We start from the raw sequence: 15,813 nt of genomic DNA on the forward strand, positions 1-15,813 counted from the left end.
AGTGTGTGCTTACTGTAGTTTGGCCCCTGGTATATCATCTCTCACTGTAGCTTGGCCCCTGGTATATCATCTCTCACTGTAGCTTGGCCCCTGGTATATCATCTCTCACTGTAGCTTGGCCCCTGGTATATCATCTCTCACTGTAGCTTGGCCCCTGGTATATCATCTCTCACTGTAGCTTGGCCCCTGGTATATCATCTCTCACTGTAGCTTGGCCCCTGGTATATCATCTCTCACTGTAGCTTGGCCCCTGGTATATCATCTCTCACTGTAGCTTGGCCCCTGGTATATCATCTCTCACTGTAGCTTGGCCCCTGGTATATCATCTCTCACTGTAGCTTGGCCCCTGGTATATCATCTCTCACTAGCTTGGCCCCTGGTATGTCATCTCTCACTGTAGCTTGGCCCCCGGTATATCATCTCTCACTGTAGCTTGGCCCCCGGTATATCATCTCTCACTGTAGCTTGGCCCCCGGTATATCATCTCTCACTGTAGATTGGCCCCCGGTATATCATCTCTCACTGTAGTTTGGCTCCCGGTATATCATCTCTCACTGTAGCTTGGCTCCCGGTATATCATCTCTCACTGTAGCTTGGCCCCTGGTATATCATCTCTCACTGTAGATTGGCCCCCGGTATATCATCTCTCACTGTAGATTGGCCCCCGGTATATCATCTCTCACTGTAGCTTGGCCCCTGGTATATCATCTCACTGTAGCTTGGCCCCTGGTATATCATCTCTCACTGTAGCTTGGCCCCTGGTATATCATCTCTCACTGTAGCTTGGCCCCTGGTATATACTCTCACTGTAGCTTGGCCCCTGGTATATAATCTCACTGTAACTTGGCCCCTGGTATATAATCTCACTGTAACTTGGCCCCTGGTATATCATCTCTCACTGTAGCTTGGCCCCTGGTATATCATCTCTCACTGTAGCTTGGCCCCTGGTATATCATCTCTCACTGTAGCTTGGCCCCTGGTATATCATCTCTCACTGTAGCTTGGCCCCTGGTATATACTCTCACTGTAGCTTGGCCCCTGGTATATAATCTCACTGTAACTTGGCCCCTGGTATATAATCTCACTGTAACTTGGCCCCTGGTATATCATCTCTCACTGTAGCTTGGCCCCTGGTATATCATCTCTCACTGTAGCTTGGCCCCTGGTATATACTCTCACTGTAGCTTGGCCCCTGGTATATAATCTCACTGTAACTTGGCCCCTGGTATATAATCTCACTGTAACTTGGCCCCTGGTATATCATCTCTCACTGTAGCTTGGCCCCTGGTATATCATCTCTCACTGTAGCTTGGCCCCTGGTATATAATCTCACTGTAGCTTGGCCCCTGGTATATCATCTCTCACTGTAGCTTGGCCCCTGGTATATCATCTCTCACTGTAGCTTGGCCCCTGGTATATCATCTCTCACTGTAGCTTGGCCCCTGGTATATACTCTCACTGTAGCTTGGCCCCTGGTATATAATCTCACTGTAACTTGGCCCCTGGTATATAATCTCACTGTAACTTGGCCCCTGGTATATAATCTCACTGTAACTTGGCCCCTGGTATATAATCTCACTGTAACTTGGCCCCTGGTATATAATCTCACTGTAACTTGGCCCCTGGTATATAATCTCACTGTAATTTGGCCCCTGGTATATAATCTCACTGTAACTTGGCCCCTGGTATATAATCTCACTGTAACTTGGCCCCTGGTATATAATCTCACTGTAATTTGGCCCCTGGTATAATCTTGGTCTTTTGGACTCTCACATTGCACATCTTTGTCACTTCTTCTTCTATGGTTGGCCCGCTACTATTGAGTTTGTTTGTTTGTTTGTTTGTTTGTTTGTTTGTTTGTTGACATTTAGGAAGGAGGGCTACATCCCCAGCAACTACGTGACAGATAAAAAATTGGGGAACCTGGAACAGTATGCGTGAGTAAAGTGCCGCGAGGTACAGAAACACCGTTTTACATTGTTTTTTACATCAGCGCAAGGGTAGATGCTAAGAGGGATCCTTGGGATGTCCATACCCCCTAACCATAACCATTTTTACATGTAAACTTTAATAACCATCACCACCAACATTGCGAGCCAAACATTTTAGCATCCACCCCCCCCCCCCTCTCTCTTTTTAAAGAGTTATTTTCATTCAATTCTACACATTTTTGTCACTGGGCGAAGATAACATTTAGCAGTTTTATAACTTAATGACATCACAATACCCCATAATGACATCACAATACCCCATAATGACATCACAATACCCCATAATGACATCACAATACCCCATAATGACATCACAATACCCCATAATGACATCACAATACCCCATAATGACATCACAATACCCCGTAATGCATAATTGCAGTGATACTTTGCATTTTAATATATCTGAGACTGACTTGACAATTTAATCGCGTCCCCCGGTCGGTAATTCAATCATGATGACTAAGTTTAGATAGTCTAGTGGCCAGCTATTTTTTTTATTTATTTATTTCACCTTTATTTAACCAGGTAGGCCAGTTGAGAACAAGTTCTCACTTGCAACTTTATCTGGCCAAGATAAAGCAAAGCAGTGTGACAAAAACAACAACAACAGAGTTAAACATGGAATAAACAAACGTACAGTCAATAACACAATAGAAAAAGTCACATGCTTGTGATCATCTTTCGACAGCTGTTTGCTAGTCCGCTAAATAAGATTATTAATTAGCTAGCTTGCTAACTAGTTTCACTTACCAGTAAAACACCTAGCTTAGGCTTTCGTGGTCATCATTGTCTACAGAAGCATGAATCTGGCACTAGTAGTGCCTGAGGAATCCCTGCCTTCTTCCCTGCCTTCTTCTTCTGTGGTTTTTATGGCGGACTAAATCCTAAAAAGTTGTAGACAGATGGGTGGAGGAGCCAGGAGCCAATAGAACGTGTTTGTCAGCGAAATGATTCTGTTAAACTGTCATTTTCTATTGAGTCTGGTTTGTGATGAGAGGGATATGTTTTGACGATCTGTTGCTGTATGCCTGTCGATCACACCGTTTTGGGTACACCAGAAGTACATTCATTTCCAATGGATCGCTGCGTTTGCCTTGCAGTTCTGCGTGGTGTATACATTGGATTTATCGAACGTGTGCACTAAATTGTAGATAACAGACCAGAGGCTCTCAAACTTTCTTCGTCCACGACCCCATTTTGATATCTTGTGACCCCAACCATTTAGAATTTTCTTTCAATTCAAGCTCAATAGTCTAGTGCGACCTTTTCCCACGGTCTAAGGACTATATATTTTACATTTCATTCGTTTTCATTTAGATTTTTAACGTTAACCACATTACAAAGACCATGTAATTGTTATTGTTTGTTTGTTTCTTGATATCAAGCGAATGGGAATTGCTGGCATAGATGGCTTGACAGAAAGAAGGGGAATGTTCATCTTTTGTTTGCCAACATCCAGATGACTCTGTATGTCAGAGCGACCTATAGAATTGGTCAACAGGCGTCATAATTACCTGCAGAAATCTGACCTTCAATTTGGAAACAAAGCTGTTGTACATATACCTCGTAAAAAAATTTAAATAAAATGTATCACTTTGAAGTGACACAAGTGACAAATGAAACTTTCAGCTTTGCATTTCTTTCTCACCCAGCCATGCAATCTCCAGAGACAGACATTAGCAGTAGAATGACCTTACTTAAGAGCTTGGTGACTTCCTCTCCTTCCAGTTCTCTGCTGCCAATGACTGGAAGGAACTACAACAATCTCTGAAACTGGAAACACTTATCTCCCTCACTAAATTTAAGCACCAACTGTCAGAGCAGCTCACAGATTACTGCACCTGTGCATAGCCCACCTATAATTTAGCCCAAACAACTACCTCTTTCCCTACTGTATTTAATTAATTTATTTATTTTGCTCCTTTGCACCCCATTATTTTTATTTCTACTTTGCACATTCTCCCATTGCAAATCTACCATTCCAGTGTTTTACTTGCTATATTGTATTTACCTTGCCACCATGGCCTTTTTGCCTTTACCTCCCTTATCTCACCTCATTTGCTCACATTGTATATAGACTTGTTTATACTGTATTATTGACTGTATGTTTGTTTTACTCCATGTGTAACTCTGTGTTGTTGTATGTGTCGAACTGCTTTGCTTTATCTTGGCCAGGTCGCAATTGTAAATGAGAACTGGTTCTCAACTAGCCTACCTGGTTAAATAAAGGTGTTCTCAACTAGCCTACCTGGTTAAATAAAGGTGTTCTCAACTGGCCTACCTGGTTAAATAAAGGTGTTCTCAACTAGCCTACCTGGTTAAATAAAGGTGTTCTCAACTAGCCTACCTGGTTAAATAAAGGTGTTCTCAACTAGCCTACCTGGTTAAATAAAGGTGTTCTCAACTAGCCTACCTGGTTAAATAAAGGTGTTCTCAACTAGCCTACCTGGTTAAATAAAGGTGTTCTCAACTAGCCTACCTGGTTAAATAAAGGTGTTCTCAACTAGCCTACCTGGTTAAATAAAGGTGTTCTCAACTAGCCTACCTGGTTAAATAAAGGTGTTCTCAACTAGTCTACCTGGTTAAATAAAGGTGTTCTCAACTAGCCTACCTGGTTAAATAAAGGTGTTCTCAACTGGCCTTCCTGGTTAAATAAATGTGTTCTCAACTAGCCTACCTGGTTAAATAAAGGTAAAATAAATAAAAAAATCTCATCTCATTCACCTTCCCTTCCCTCATCTACATAAAGGTGATTTTTTTGGGGGGCTGCGAGCCTTATCGCCCAACATCAGTGGTCAACATCACTAATGCTCTTGTGGTTGAATGGAAGAAAGTCCCCTCAAATGTTCCATCGTTTTAGTGGAAAGACTTCCCTGAAAAATGTCTACAACGAGCAAGGGTCCACAAACTATTGGCCGTTTTTTTTTTTGTATTTTTTTGTATATATAACAATTTAATACATTTTGAGTTTTTATTTGGGTGAGTCTGGCTTTAAGTGTTATATGACATTGCAGTGTGAACTAATGGATCAGTGTTGTGTGTTTCAGCTGGTACAGTAAACATGTCAACCGGAACAAAGCTGAGGAACTACTGCGGACAGAGGTGAGTAAAACAGTTTTTTTTTTCTTTATGCCTGTGTGGGTGTGTAGTGTGTGGGTGTGTGTTTACTGTCTGTGTGTGTAGTGTGTGTGTGTGTGTGTGTGTTTACTGTCTGTGTGTGTAGTGTGTGTGTGTGTGTGTGTGTTTACTGTCTGTGTGTGTAGTGTGTGTGTGTGTGTGTGTGTGTGTTTACTGTCTGTGGGTGTAGTGTGTGTGTGTGTGTGTGTGTTTACTGTCTGTGTGTGTAGTGTGTGTGTGTGTGTTTACTGTCTGTGTGTGTAGTGTGTGTGTGTGTTTACTGTCTGTGTGTGTAGTGTGTGTGTGTGTTTACTGTCTGTGGGTGTAGTGTGTGTGTGTTTACTGTCTGTGTGTGTAGTGTGTGTGTGTGTGTTTACTGTCTGTGGGTGTAGTGTGTGTGTTTACTGTCTGTAGCGTGTGTGTTTGTGTAGTGTACTGTGTGTGTACTGTCTGTAGCGTGCATGTTTGTGTGTGTGTGTACTGTCTGTAGCGTGCGTGTTTGTGTAGTGTACTGTGTGTAGCGTGTGTGTTTGTGTAGCGTGCGTGTTTGTGTGTGTGTACTGTCTATAGCGTGCGTGTTTGTGTGTGTGTACTGTCTGTAGCGTGTGTGTTTGTGTGTGTGTGTACTGTCTGTAGCGTGCGTGTGTGTGTGTGTGTGTGTACTGTCTGTAGCGTGCGTGTTTGTGTAGTGTACTGTGTGTGTGTACTGTCTGTAGCGTGCGTGTTTGTGTAGTGTACTGTGTGTGTGTGTACTGTCTGTAGCGTGCGTGTTTGTGTAGTGTACTGTGTGTGTGTGTACTGTCTGTAGCGTGTGTGTTTGTGTGTGTGTGTACTGTCTGTAGCGTGCGTGTGTGTGTGTGTGTGTGTACTGTCTGTAGCGTGCGTGTTTGTGTAGTGTACTGTGTGTGTGTACTGTCTGTAGCGTGCGTGTTTGTGTAGTGTACTGTGTGTGTGTGTACTGTCTGTAGCGTGCGTGTTTGTGTAGTGTACTGTGTGTGTGTGTACTGTCTGTAGCGTGCGTGTTTGTGGTGTGTGTGTACTGTCTGTAGCGTGTGTGTTTGTGTAGTGTACTGTGTGTGTGTGTACTGTCTGTAGCGTGCGTGTTTGTGTAGTGTACTGTGTGTGTACTGTCTGTAGCGTGCGTGTTTGTGGTGTGTGTGTGTGTGTACTGTCTGTAGCGTGCGTGTTTGTGGTGTGTGTGTACTGTCTGTAGCGTGCGTGTTTGTGGTGTGTGTGTACTGTCTGTAGCGTGTGTGTTTGTGTAGTGTACTGTGTGTGTGTGTACTGTCTGTGTAACTCTGTCTCCCTGTACAGGACAAAGAGGGAGGGTTCATGGTAAGAGACTCCAGTAAGCCAGGCGCCTACACCGTCTCCCTGTACACCAAGTCAGCAGGGTACGCGTCATCCTAGTTCATCATGTTAGAACTCTTGTGTCAGTAAAACATAGTTTGGATCATTCGAACGTTGTATAAATGTTGTGTGAACGTCATAGGGAGGGAGGTGCAGCTATCAGGCATTACCACATCAAGGAGACCTCCGGCTGCCCCAGACAGTTCTACCTGGCTGAGAAACACCTGTTCACCTTGATACCTGACCTCATCGAGTACCACAATCACAACGCTGCAGGTAGAGCACACACACACACACACACAATAAACATGTATTCACATGGGATCCACACACTCTTTCACTTCAATTCAAGGCACTTTATTGGCATGGGAAACATATGTTAACATTGCCAGAGTCTCTCTCGCCCCTCTCTCTCTTGCGCCTCCTCTCTTTCTCTCGCCCTTCTCTCCTCTCCTTTCTCTCAGGTCTGGTAGCCAGGTTGAGGTATCCAGTAGGGAAGGAGAGATCGGCTCCATCCACAGCAGGCTTCAGCTACGGTGAGATTCTACTCTACCCTACCCTGTTCTACTCTACTCTATTCTACTCTACTCTACTCTACCCTACTCTATTCTACTCTACCCTGTTCTACTCTACTCTATTCTACTCCACCCTACCCTGTTCTACTCTACTCTATTCTACTCTACCCTACCCTGTTCTACCCTACTCTATTCTAATCTACCCTGTTCTACTCTACTCTACTCTATTCTATTCTACTCTACCCGACCCTGTTCTACTCTACTCTACTCTATTCTATTCTACTCTACCCTGTTCTACCCTACTCTATTCTACTCTACCCTACCCTGTTCTACTCTACTCTATTCTATTCTAATCTACCCTACCCTGTTCTACTCTACTCTACTCTATTCTATTCTACTCTACCCTGTTCTACCCTACTCTATTCTACTCTACCCTGTTCTACTCTACTATATTCTATTCTACTCTACCCTACCCTGTTCTACTCTACTCTATTCTATTCTACTCTACCCTACCCTGTTCTACTCTACTCTACTCTACTCTATTCTACTCTACCTACCCTGTTGTACTCTATTCTATTCTACCATACCCTGTTCTACTCTACTATATTCTATTCTACTCTACCCTGTTCTACTCTACTCTATTATATTCTAATCTACTCTACCCTGTTCTACTCTACTCTACTCTACCCTACCCTGTTCTACTCTACTCTACCCTGTTCTACTCTATTCTATTCTACTCTACCCTGTTCTACTCTACTCTACTCTATTCTACTCTACCCTGTTCTACTCTATTCTAATCTATCCTACCCTGTTCTACTCTACTCTATTCTATTCTACCCTACCCTGTTCTACTCTACTCTATTCTACTCTACCCTACCCTGTTCTACTCTATTCTATTCTACTCTATTCTACTCTACCCTACCCTGTTCTACTCTACTCTATTCTACTCTACTCTATTCTATTCTACTCTACCCTGTTCTACTCTATTCTACTCTATCCTACCCTGTTCTACTCTACTCTATTCTATTGTACTCTACCCTGTTCTACTCTATTCTATTCTACTCTACCCTACCCTGTTCTACTCTACTCTATTCTACCCTACCCTGTTCTACTCTATTCTATTCTACTCTACTCTACTCTATTCTACTCTACCCTGTTCTACTCTACTCTACTCTACTCTACTCTACTCTACTCTACTCTACTCTACTCTATTCTACTCTATTCTATTCTACTCTACTCTACTCTACTCTATTCTACCCTACCCTGTTCTACTCTATTCTATTCTACTCTACTCTACTCTATTCTACTCTACCCTGTTCTACTCTACTCTACTCTACTCTACTCTACTCTACTCTACTCTACTCTACTCTATTCTACTCTATTCTATTCTACTCTACTCTACCCTACCCTGTTCTACTCTACTCTATTCTACTCTACTCTACCCTGTTCTACACTACTCTACCATGTTCTACACTACTCTACCCTGTTCTACACTACTCTACCATGTTATACTCTACCCTACCCTGTTCTACTCTATTCTATTCTACTCTACCCTGTTCTACTCTACTCTACTCTATTCTACTCTACCCTGTTCTACTCTATTCTACTCTACCCTACCCTGTTCTACTCTACTCTACTCTATTCTACTCTACCCTGTTCTACTCTACTCTACTCTACTCTACTCTACTCTACTCTACTCTATTCTACTCTATTCTATTCTACTCTACTCTACTCTATTCTACCCTACCCTGTTCTACTCTATTCTATTCTACTCTACTCTACTCTATTCTACTCTACCCTGTTCTACTCTACTCTACTCTACTCTACTCTACTCTACTCTACTCTACTCTACTCTACTCTATTCTACTCTATTCTATTCTACTCTACTCTACCCTACCCTGTTCTACTCTACTCTATTCTACTCTACTCTACCCTGTTCTACACTACTCTACCATGTTCTACACTACTCTACCCTGTTCTACACTACTCTACCATGTTATACTCTACCCTACCCTGTTCTACTCTATTCTATTCTACTCTACCCTGTTCTACTCTACTCTATTCTATTCTACTCTACCCTACCCTGTTCTACTCTACTCTATTCTATTCTACTCTACTCTACTCTACTCTATTCTACTCTACCCTGTTCTACTCTACTCTATTCTACTCTACTCTACTCTACTCTACTCTACTCTATTATATTCTACTCTACCCTGTTCTACTCTACTCTATTCTATTCTACTCTACCCTACCCTGTTCTACACTACCATGTTCTACACTACTCTACCATGTTCTACACTACTCTACCCTGTCCTACCCTACACTGTTCTATCCTACTCTACCCTGTCCTACTCTACTCCACCCTATTCTACCCTGTCCTACTCTACCCTACTCTACCCTATTCTACTCTACACTGTTCTACCCTACTCTACCCTGTCCTACCCTACACTGTTCTATCCTACTCTACCCTGTCCTACTCTACTCTATTCTACTCTACTCCATACAGAGAAGTGGGAGATCAACCCTTGTGAGCTGACCTTCATGAAGGAGCTGGGATGTGGTCAGTTTGGGGTGGTGCGGCTGGGGAAATGGAGAGCGCAACACAAAGTAGCCATCAAGGCTATCAGAGAGGGAGCCATGTACGAAGAAGACTTCATAGAGGAAGCCAAGGTTATGATGTGAGTACAATACATGTCACACGGGACACACACACACACACACACACGGGCTGACAGACAGCACACATCGATAGACAAATAGATAGATGAATGGACACACACACACGGGCTGACAGACAGCACACATCGATAGACAAATAGATAGATGAATGGACACACACGGGCTGACAGACAGCACACATCGATAGACGAATAGATGGATGGACACACACATTCTAATGTTTTGTAACCATGAGATCCCTGTGTGTGTGTGTGTGTGTGTGTGTGTGTGTCTCAGGCGTCTCACCCATCCTAAGCTGGTGCAGCTGTATGGAGTGTGTACCCACCAGAAACCCATCTACATTGTGACTGAGTTCATGGGACTGGGATGTCTGCTCAATTATGTCAGGTAATATTAATAATAAGCCCAATGTCATAGATCTATGCTCAGAAACATGTTGCATAACTTTCATTTGTCAATGTTTTTTAAAACATACTGCAGGGCTGTTCTAGGCAGGTTAACCAAAAGGTTGCTGGTTTGAATCCCAGAGCCGACTAGGCAAAAAAAATCTGCCAATGTGCCCTTAACCCTAATTTGCTCCTGTAAGTCTCTCTGGATAAGAACGTCTGCTACATGACTAAAGTGTAATGTAAAAGATACCCTCCTGTAGATTTTTAACTCCAACCCTGTTCCTGAAGAGAAACCCTCCTGTAGTAGGTTTTAACTCCAACCCTGTTCCTGAAGAGACACCCTCCTGTAGTAGGTTTTAACTCCAACCCTGTTCCTGGAGAGATACCCTCCTGTAGTAGGTTTTAACTCCAACCCTGTTCCTGGAGAGATACCCTCCTGTAGTAGGTTTTAACTCCAACCCTGTTCCTGGAGAGAAACCCTCCTGTATTTTAACTCCAACCCTGTTCCTGGAGAGAAACCCTCCTGTAGGTTTTAACTACAACCCTGTTCCTGGAGAGAAACCCTCCTGGAGGTTTTAACTGCAACCCTGTTCCTGGAGAGAGACCCTCCTGTAGTAGGTTTTAACTCCAACCCTGTTCCTGGAGAGATACCCTCCTGTAGTAGGTTTTAACTCCAACCCTGTTCCTGGAGAGAAACCCTCCTGTAGGTTTTAACTGCAACCCTGTTCCTGGAGAGAGACCCTCCTGTAGTAGGTTTTAACTCCAACCCTGTTCCTGGAGACAGACCCTCCTGTAGTAGGTTTTAACTCCAACCCTGTTCCTGGAGAGAGACCCTCCTGTAGATTTTAACTCAAACCCTGTTCCTGGAGAGAGACCATCCTGTAGTAGGTTTTAACTCCAACCCTGTTCCTGGAGAGAGACCCTCCTGTAGATTTTAACTCAAACCCTGTTCCTGGAGAGAGACCATCCTGTAGTAGGTTTTAACTCCAACCCTGTTCCTGGAGAGAAACCCTCCTGTAGGTTTTAACTCCAACCCAAATCAAATCAAATCAAATTTTATTTGTCACATACACATGGTTAGCAGATGTTAATGCGAGTGTAGCGAAATGCTTGTGCTTCTAGTTCCGACAATGCAGTAATAACAAGTAATCTAACTAACAATTCCAAAACTACTGTCTTGTACACAGTGTAAGGGGATAAAGAATATGTACATAAGGATATATGAATGAGTGATGGTACAGAGCAGCATAGGCAAGATACAGTAGATGGTATCGGGTACAGTATGTACAAATGAGATGAGTATGTAAACAAAGTGGCATAGTATAGTATAAAGTGGCTAGTGATACATGTATTACATAAGGATACCGTCGATGATATAGAGTACAGTATATACGTATGCATATGAGATGAATAATGTAGGGTAAGTAACATTTGTATAAGGTAGCATTGTTTAAAGTGGCTAGTGATATATTTACATCATTTCCCATCAATTCCCATTATTAAAGTGGCTGGAGTTGAGTCAGTGTCAGTGTGTTGGCAGCAGCCACTCAGTGTTAGTGGTGGCTGTTTAACAGTCTGATGGCCTTGAGATAGAAGCTGTTTTTCAGTCTCTCGGTCCCAGCTTTGATGCACCTGTACTGACCTCGCCTTCTGGATGATAGCGGGGTGAACAGGCAGTGGCTCGGGTGGTTGATGTCCTTGATGATCTTTATGGCCTTCCTGTGACATCGGGTGGTGTAGGTGTCCTGGAGGGCAGGTAGTTTGCCCCCGGTGATGCGTTGTGCAGACCTCACTACCCTCTGGAGAGCCTTACGGTTGAGGGTGGTGCAGTTGCCATACCAGGCGGTGATACAGCCCGACAGGATGCTCTCGATTGTGCATCTGTAGAAGTTTGTGAGTGCTTTTGGTGACAAGCCGAATTTCTTCAGCCTCCTGAGGTTGAAGAGGCGCTGCTGCGCCTTCTTCACGATGCTGTCTGTGTGAGTGGACCAATTCAGTTTGTCTGTGATGTGTATGCCGAGGAACTTAAAACTTGCTACCCTCTCCACTACTGTTCCATCGATGTGGATAGGGGGGTGTTCCCTCTGCTGTTTCCTGAAGTCCACAATCATCTCCTTAGTTTTGTTGACGTTGAGTGTGAGGTTGTTTTCCTGACACCACACTCCGAGGGCCCTCACCTCCTCCCTGTAGGCCGTCTCATCGTTGTTGGTAATCAAGCCTACCACTGTTGTGTCGTCCGCAAACTTGATGATTGAGTTGGAGGCGTGCGTGGCCACGCAGTCGTGGGTGAACAGGGAGTACAGGAGAGGGCTCAGAACGCAACCTTGTGGGGCCCCAGTGTTGAGGATCAGCGGGGAGGAGATGTTGTTGCCTACCCTCACCACCTGGGGGCGGCCCGTCAGGAAGTCCAGTACCCAGTTGCACAGGGCGGGGTCGAGACCCAGGGTCTCGAGCTTGATGACGAGCTTGGAGGGTACTATGGTGTTGAATGCCGAGCTGTAGTCGATGAACAGCATTCTCACATAGGTATTCCTCTTGTCCAGATGGGTTAGGGCAGTGTGCAGTGTGGTTGAGATTGCATCGTCTGTGGACCTATTTGGGCGGTAAGCAAATTGGAGTGGGTCTAGGGTGTTAGGTAGGGTGGAGGTGATATGGTCCTTGACTAGTCTCTCAAAGCACTTCATGATGACGGATGTGAGTGCTACGGGGCGGTAGTCATTTAGCTCAGTTACCTTAGCTTTCTTGGGAACAGGAACAATGGTGGCCCTCTTGAAGCATGTGGGAACAGCAGACTGGTATAGGGATTGATTGAATATGTCCGTAAACACACCGGCCAGCTGGTCTGCGCATGCTCTGAGGGCGCGGCTGGGGATGCCGTCTGGGCCTGCAGCCTTGCGAGGGTTAACACGTTTAAATGTCTTACTCACCTCGGCTGCAGTGAAGGAGAGACCGCATGTTTTCGTTGCAGGCCGTGTCAGTGGCACTGTATTGTCCTCAAAGCGGGCAAAAAAGTTATTTAGTCTGCCTGGGAGCAAGACATCCTGGTCCGTGACTGTGCTGGGTTTCTTCCTGTAGTCCGTGATTGACTGTAGACCCTGCCACATGCCTCTTGTGTCTGAGCCGTTGAATTGAGATTCTACTTTGTCTCTGTACTGGCGCTTAGCTTGTTTGATAGCCTTGCGGAGGGAATAGCTGCACTGTTTGTATTCGGTCATGTTACCAGACACCTTGCCCTGATTAAAAGCAGTGGTTCGCGCTTTCAGTTTCACACGAATGCTGCCATCAATCCACGGTTTCTGGTTTGGGAATGTTTTAATCGTTGCTATGGGAACGACATCTTCAACGCACGTTCTAATGAACTCACACACCGAATCAGCGTATTCGTCAATGTTGTTATCTGACGCAATACGAAACATCTCCCAGTCCACGTGATGGAAGCAGTCTTGGAGTGTGGAGTCAGCTTGGTCGGACCAGCGTTGGACAGACCTCAGCGTGGGAGCCTCTTGTTTTAGTTTCTGTCTGTAGGCAGGGATCAACAAAATGGAGTCGTGGTCAGCTTTTCCGAAAGGGGGGCGGGGCAGGGCCTTATATGCGTCGCGGAAGTTAGAGTAACAATGGTCCAAGGTCTTTCCTCCCCTGGTTGCGCAATCGATATGCTGATAAAATTTGGGGAGTCTTGTTTTCAGATTAGCCTTGTTAAAATCCCCAGCTACAATGAATGCAGCCTCCGGATAAATTGTTTCCAGTTTGCAGAGAGTTAAATAAAGTTCGTTCAGAGCCATCGATGTGTCTGCTTGGGGGGGGATATATACGGCTGTGATTATAATCGAAGAGAATTCTCTTGGTAGATAATGCGGTCTACATTTGATTGAGGAATTCTAAATCAGGTGAACAGAAGGATTTGAGTTCCTGTATGTTTCTTTCATCGCACCATGTCACGTTAGTCATAAAACCCTGTTCCTGGAGAGAGACCCTCCTGTAGGTTTTAACTCCAACCCTGTTCCTGGAGAGAGACCCTCCTGTAGGTTTTAACTCCAACCCTGTTCCTGGAGAGAGACCCTCCTGTAGGTTTTAACTACAACCCTGTTCCTGGAGAGAAACCCCCCTGGCATACATACGTTTCAGCCGTCTTGTTTTTTGTTTATTTACTTCAGGCAGCGTCGGGACACCTTCAGCCTGGGGTCCTTACTGAGTATCTGTCAGGACGTCTCAGAGGGGATGGAACACCTGGAGGCACACGGCTTCATACACAGAGACCTGGTGAGTCTATCAGCCAATAGGATCATAGTATACAGACACCTAGCCAATAGGGAGTTAGTTAGTGAGCCGTTCTGCCAATAGGCACAGATCTGTTTAGAGTAACAGCCAATCTCTGTCTCTCTCTCTCTAGGCAGCGAGGAACTGTCTGGTGAACGATGCTCTGGTGGTGAAGGTATCAGACTTTGGAATGGCCAGGTACGTAACGGAATATCACACTCAACTCTCACACCATTCTGTATCCCTGTCTCTCTCTCTCTCTCTCCATCTCTCTCTTTCTGTCTCTCTCTCTCTCCATCTCTCTCTCTCTGCCTCTCTCTCTCTCTCTGTCTCTCTCTCGCTGTTTCTCTCCGTGTCTCTCTCTCTCCGTGTCTCTCTCTCTCCGTGTCTCTCTCTCTCCGTGTCTCTCTCTCTCTGTTTCTCTCCGTGTCTCTCTCTCTCTCTCTCTCTCTGTCTCTCTCTCTCTCTCTGTTTCTCTCCGTGTCTCTCTCTCTCTCTCTGTCTCTCTCTCTCTGTCTCTCTCTCTCCGTGTCTCTCTCTCCGTGTCTCTCTCTCCGTGTCTCTCTCTCTCCGTGTCTCTCCGTGTCTCTCTCTCTCTCTGTCTCCCTCTCTGTCTCTCTCTCTCTGTGTCTCTCTCTGTGTCTCTCTCTCTGTCTCTCTCTCGCTGTTTCTCTCCGTGTCTCTCTCTCTTTCTCTCCGTGTCTTTCTCTCCGTGTCTCTCTCTCTGTCTCTCTCTCCGTGTCTCTCTCTCTCCGTGTCTCTCTCTCTGTCTCTCTCTCTCCGTGTCTCTCTCTCTGTCTCTCTCTCTGTCTCTCTCTCTCCGTGTCTCTCTCTCTCTGTCTCTCTCTCTGTCTCTCTCTCTGTCTCTCTCCGTGTCTCTCTCTCTCCGTGTCTCTCTCTCTCTCTGTCTCGCTGTCTCCCTCGCTCTCTCTCTCTCTCTGCCTCTGTCTCTCTCAAATTCAGAGGGCTTCAATTATTTTGGTCTTACTGAGATTTACTGTCAGGGCCCAGGTCTGACAGAGTCTGTGCAGAAGATCTAGGTGCTGCTGTAGGCACTCCTTGGTTGGTGACAGAAGCACCAGATCATCAACAAACAGTAGACATTTGACTTCAGGTTCTAGTAGGGTGAGGCCGGGTGCTGCAGACTGTTCTAGTGCCCTCGCCAATTCGTTGATATATATATATATATATACAGTGCCTTGCGAAAGTATTTGGCCCCCTTGAACTTTGCGACCTTTTGCCACATTTCAGGCTTCAAACATAAAGATATAAAACTGTATTTTTTTGTGAAGAATCAACAACAAGTGGGACACAATCATGAAGTGGAACGACATTTATTGGATATTTAACTTTTTTAACAAATCAAAAACTGAAAAATTGGGCGTGCAAAATTATTCAGCCCCCTTAAGTTAATACTTTGTAGCACCACCTTTTGCTGCGATTACAGCTGTAAGTCGCTTGGGGTATGTCTCTATCCGTTTTGCACATCGAGAGACTGAATTTTTTCCCCAT

At 44.8% G+C, this 15,813-nt stretch overlaps 1 protein-coding gene across 5 annotated transcripts in view; it reads left to right on the forward strand.

Annotated features, from left to right (window-relative positions):
* tec (tec protein tyrosine kinase) overlaps positions 1-15,813 on the forward strand; it is a 57,345-nt gene that overhangs the window by 33,980 nt on the left and 7,552 nt on the right. For all 5 annotated transcript variants that reach the window (XM_036987058.2, XM_090183360.1, XM_036987059.2 and 2 more), the window contains 9 exons: positions 1,872-1,937; positions 5,042-5,096; positions 6,426-6,505; positions 6,604-6,737; positions 6,926-6,997; positions 9,483-9,654; positions 9,932-10,042; positions 14,199-14,304; positions 14,435-14,499. In XM_036987058.2, coding sequence (XP_036842953.2) covers positions 1,872-1,937; positions 5,042-5,096; positions 6,426-6,505; positions 6,604-6,737; positions 6,926-6,997; positions 9,483-9,654; positions 9,932-10,042; positions 14,199-14,304; positions 14,435-14,499 — 861 coding nt within the window. The remainder of the gene's footprint in view (positions 1-1,871; positions 1,938-5,041; positions 5,097-6,425; positions 6,506-6,603; positions 6,738-6,925; positions 6,998-9,482; positions 9,655-9,931; positions 10,043-14,198; positions 14,305-14,434; positions 14,500-15,813) is intronic.

The sequence above is a fragment of the Oncorhynchus mykiss genome, chromosome 9, assembly GCF_057628025.1.
Source record: "Oncorhynchus mykiss isolate SJ-2025 chromosome 9, ASM5762802v1, whole genome shotgun sequence".
Lineage (NCBI taxonomy): Eukaryota > Metazoa > Chordata > Actinopteri > Salmoniformes > Salmonidae > Oncorhynchus > Oncorhynchus mykiss.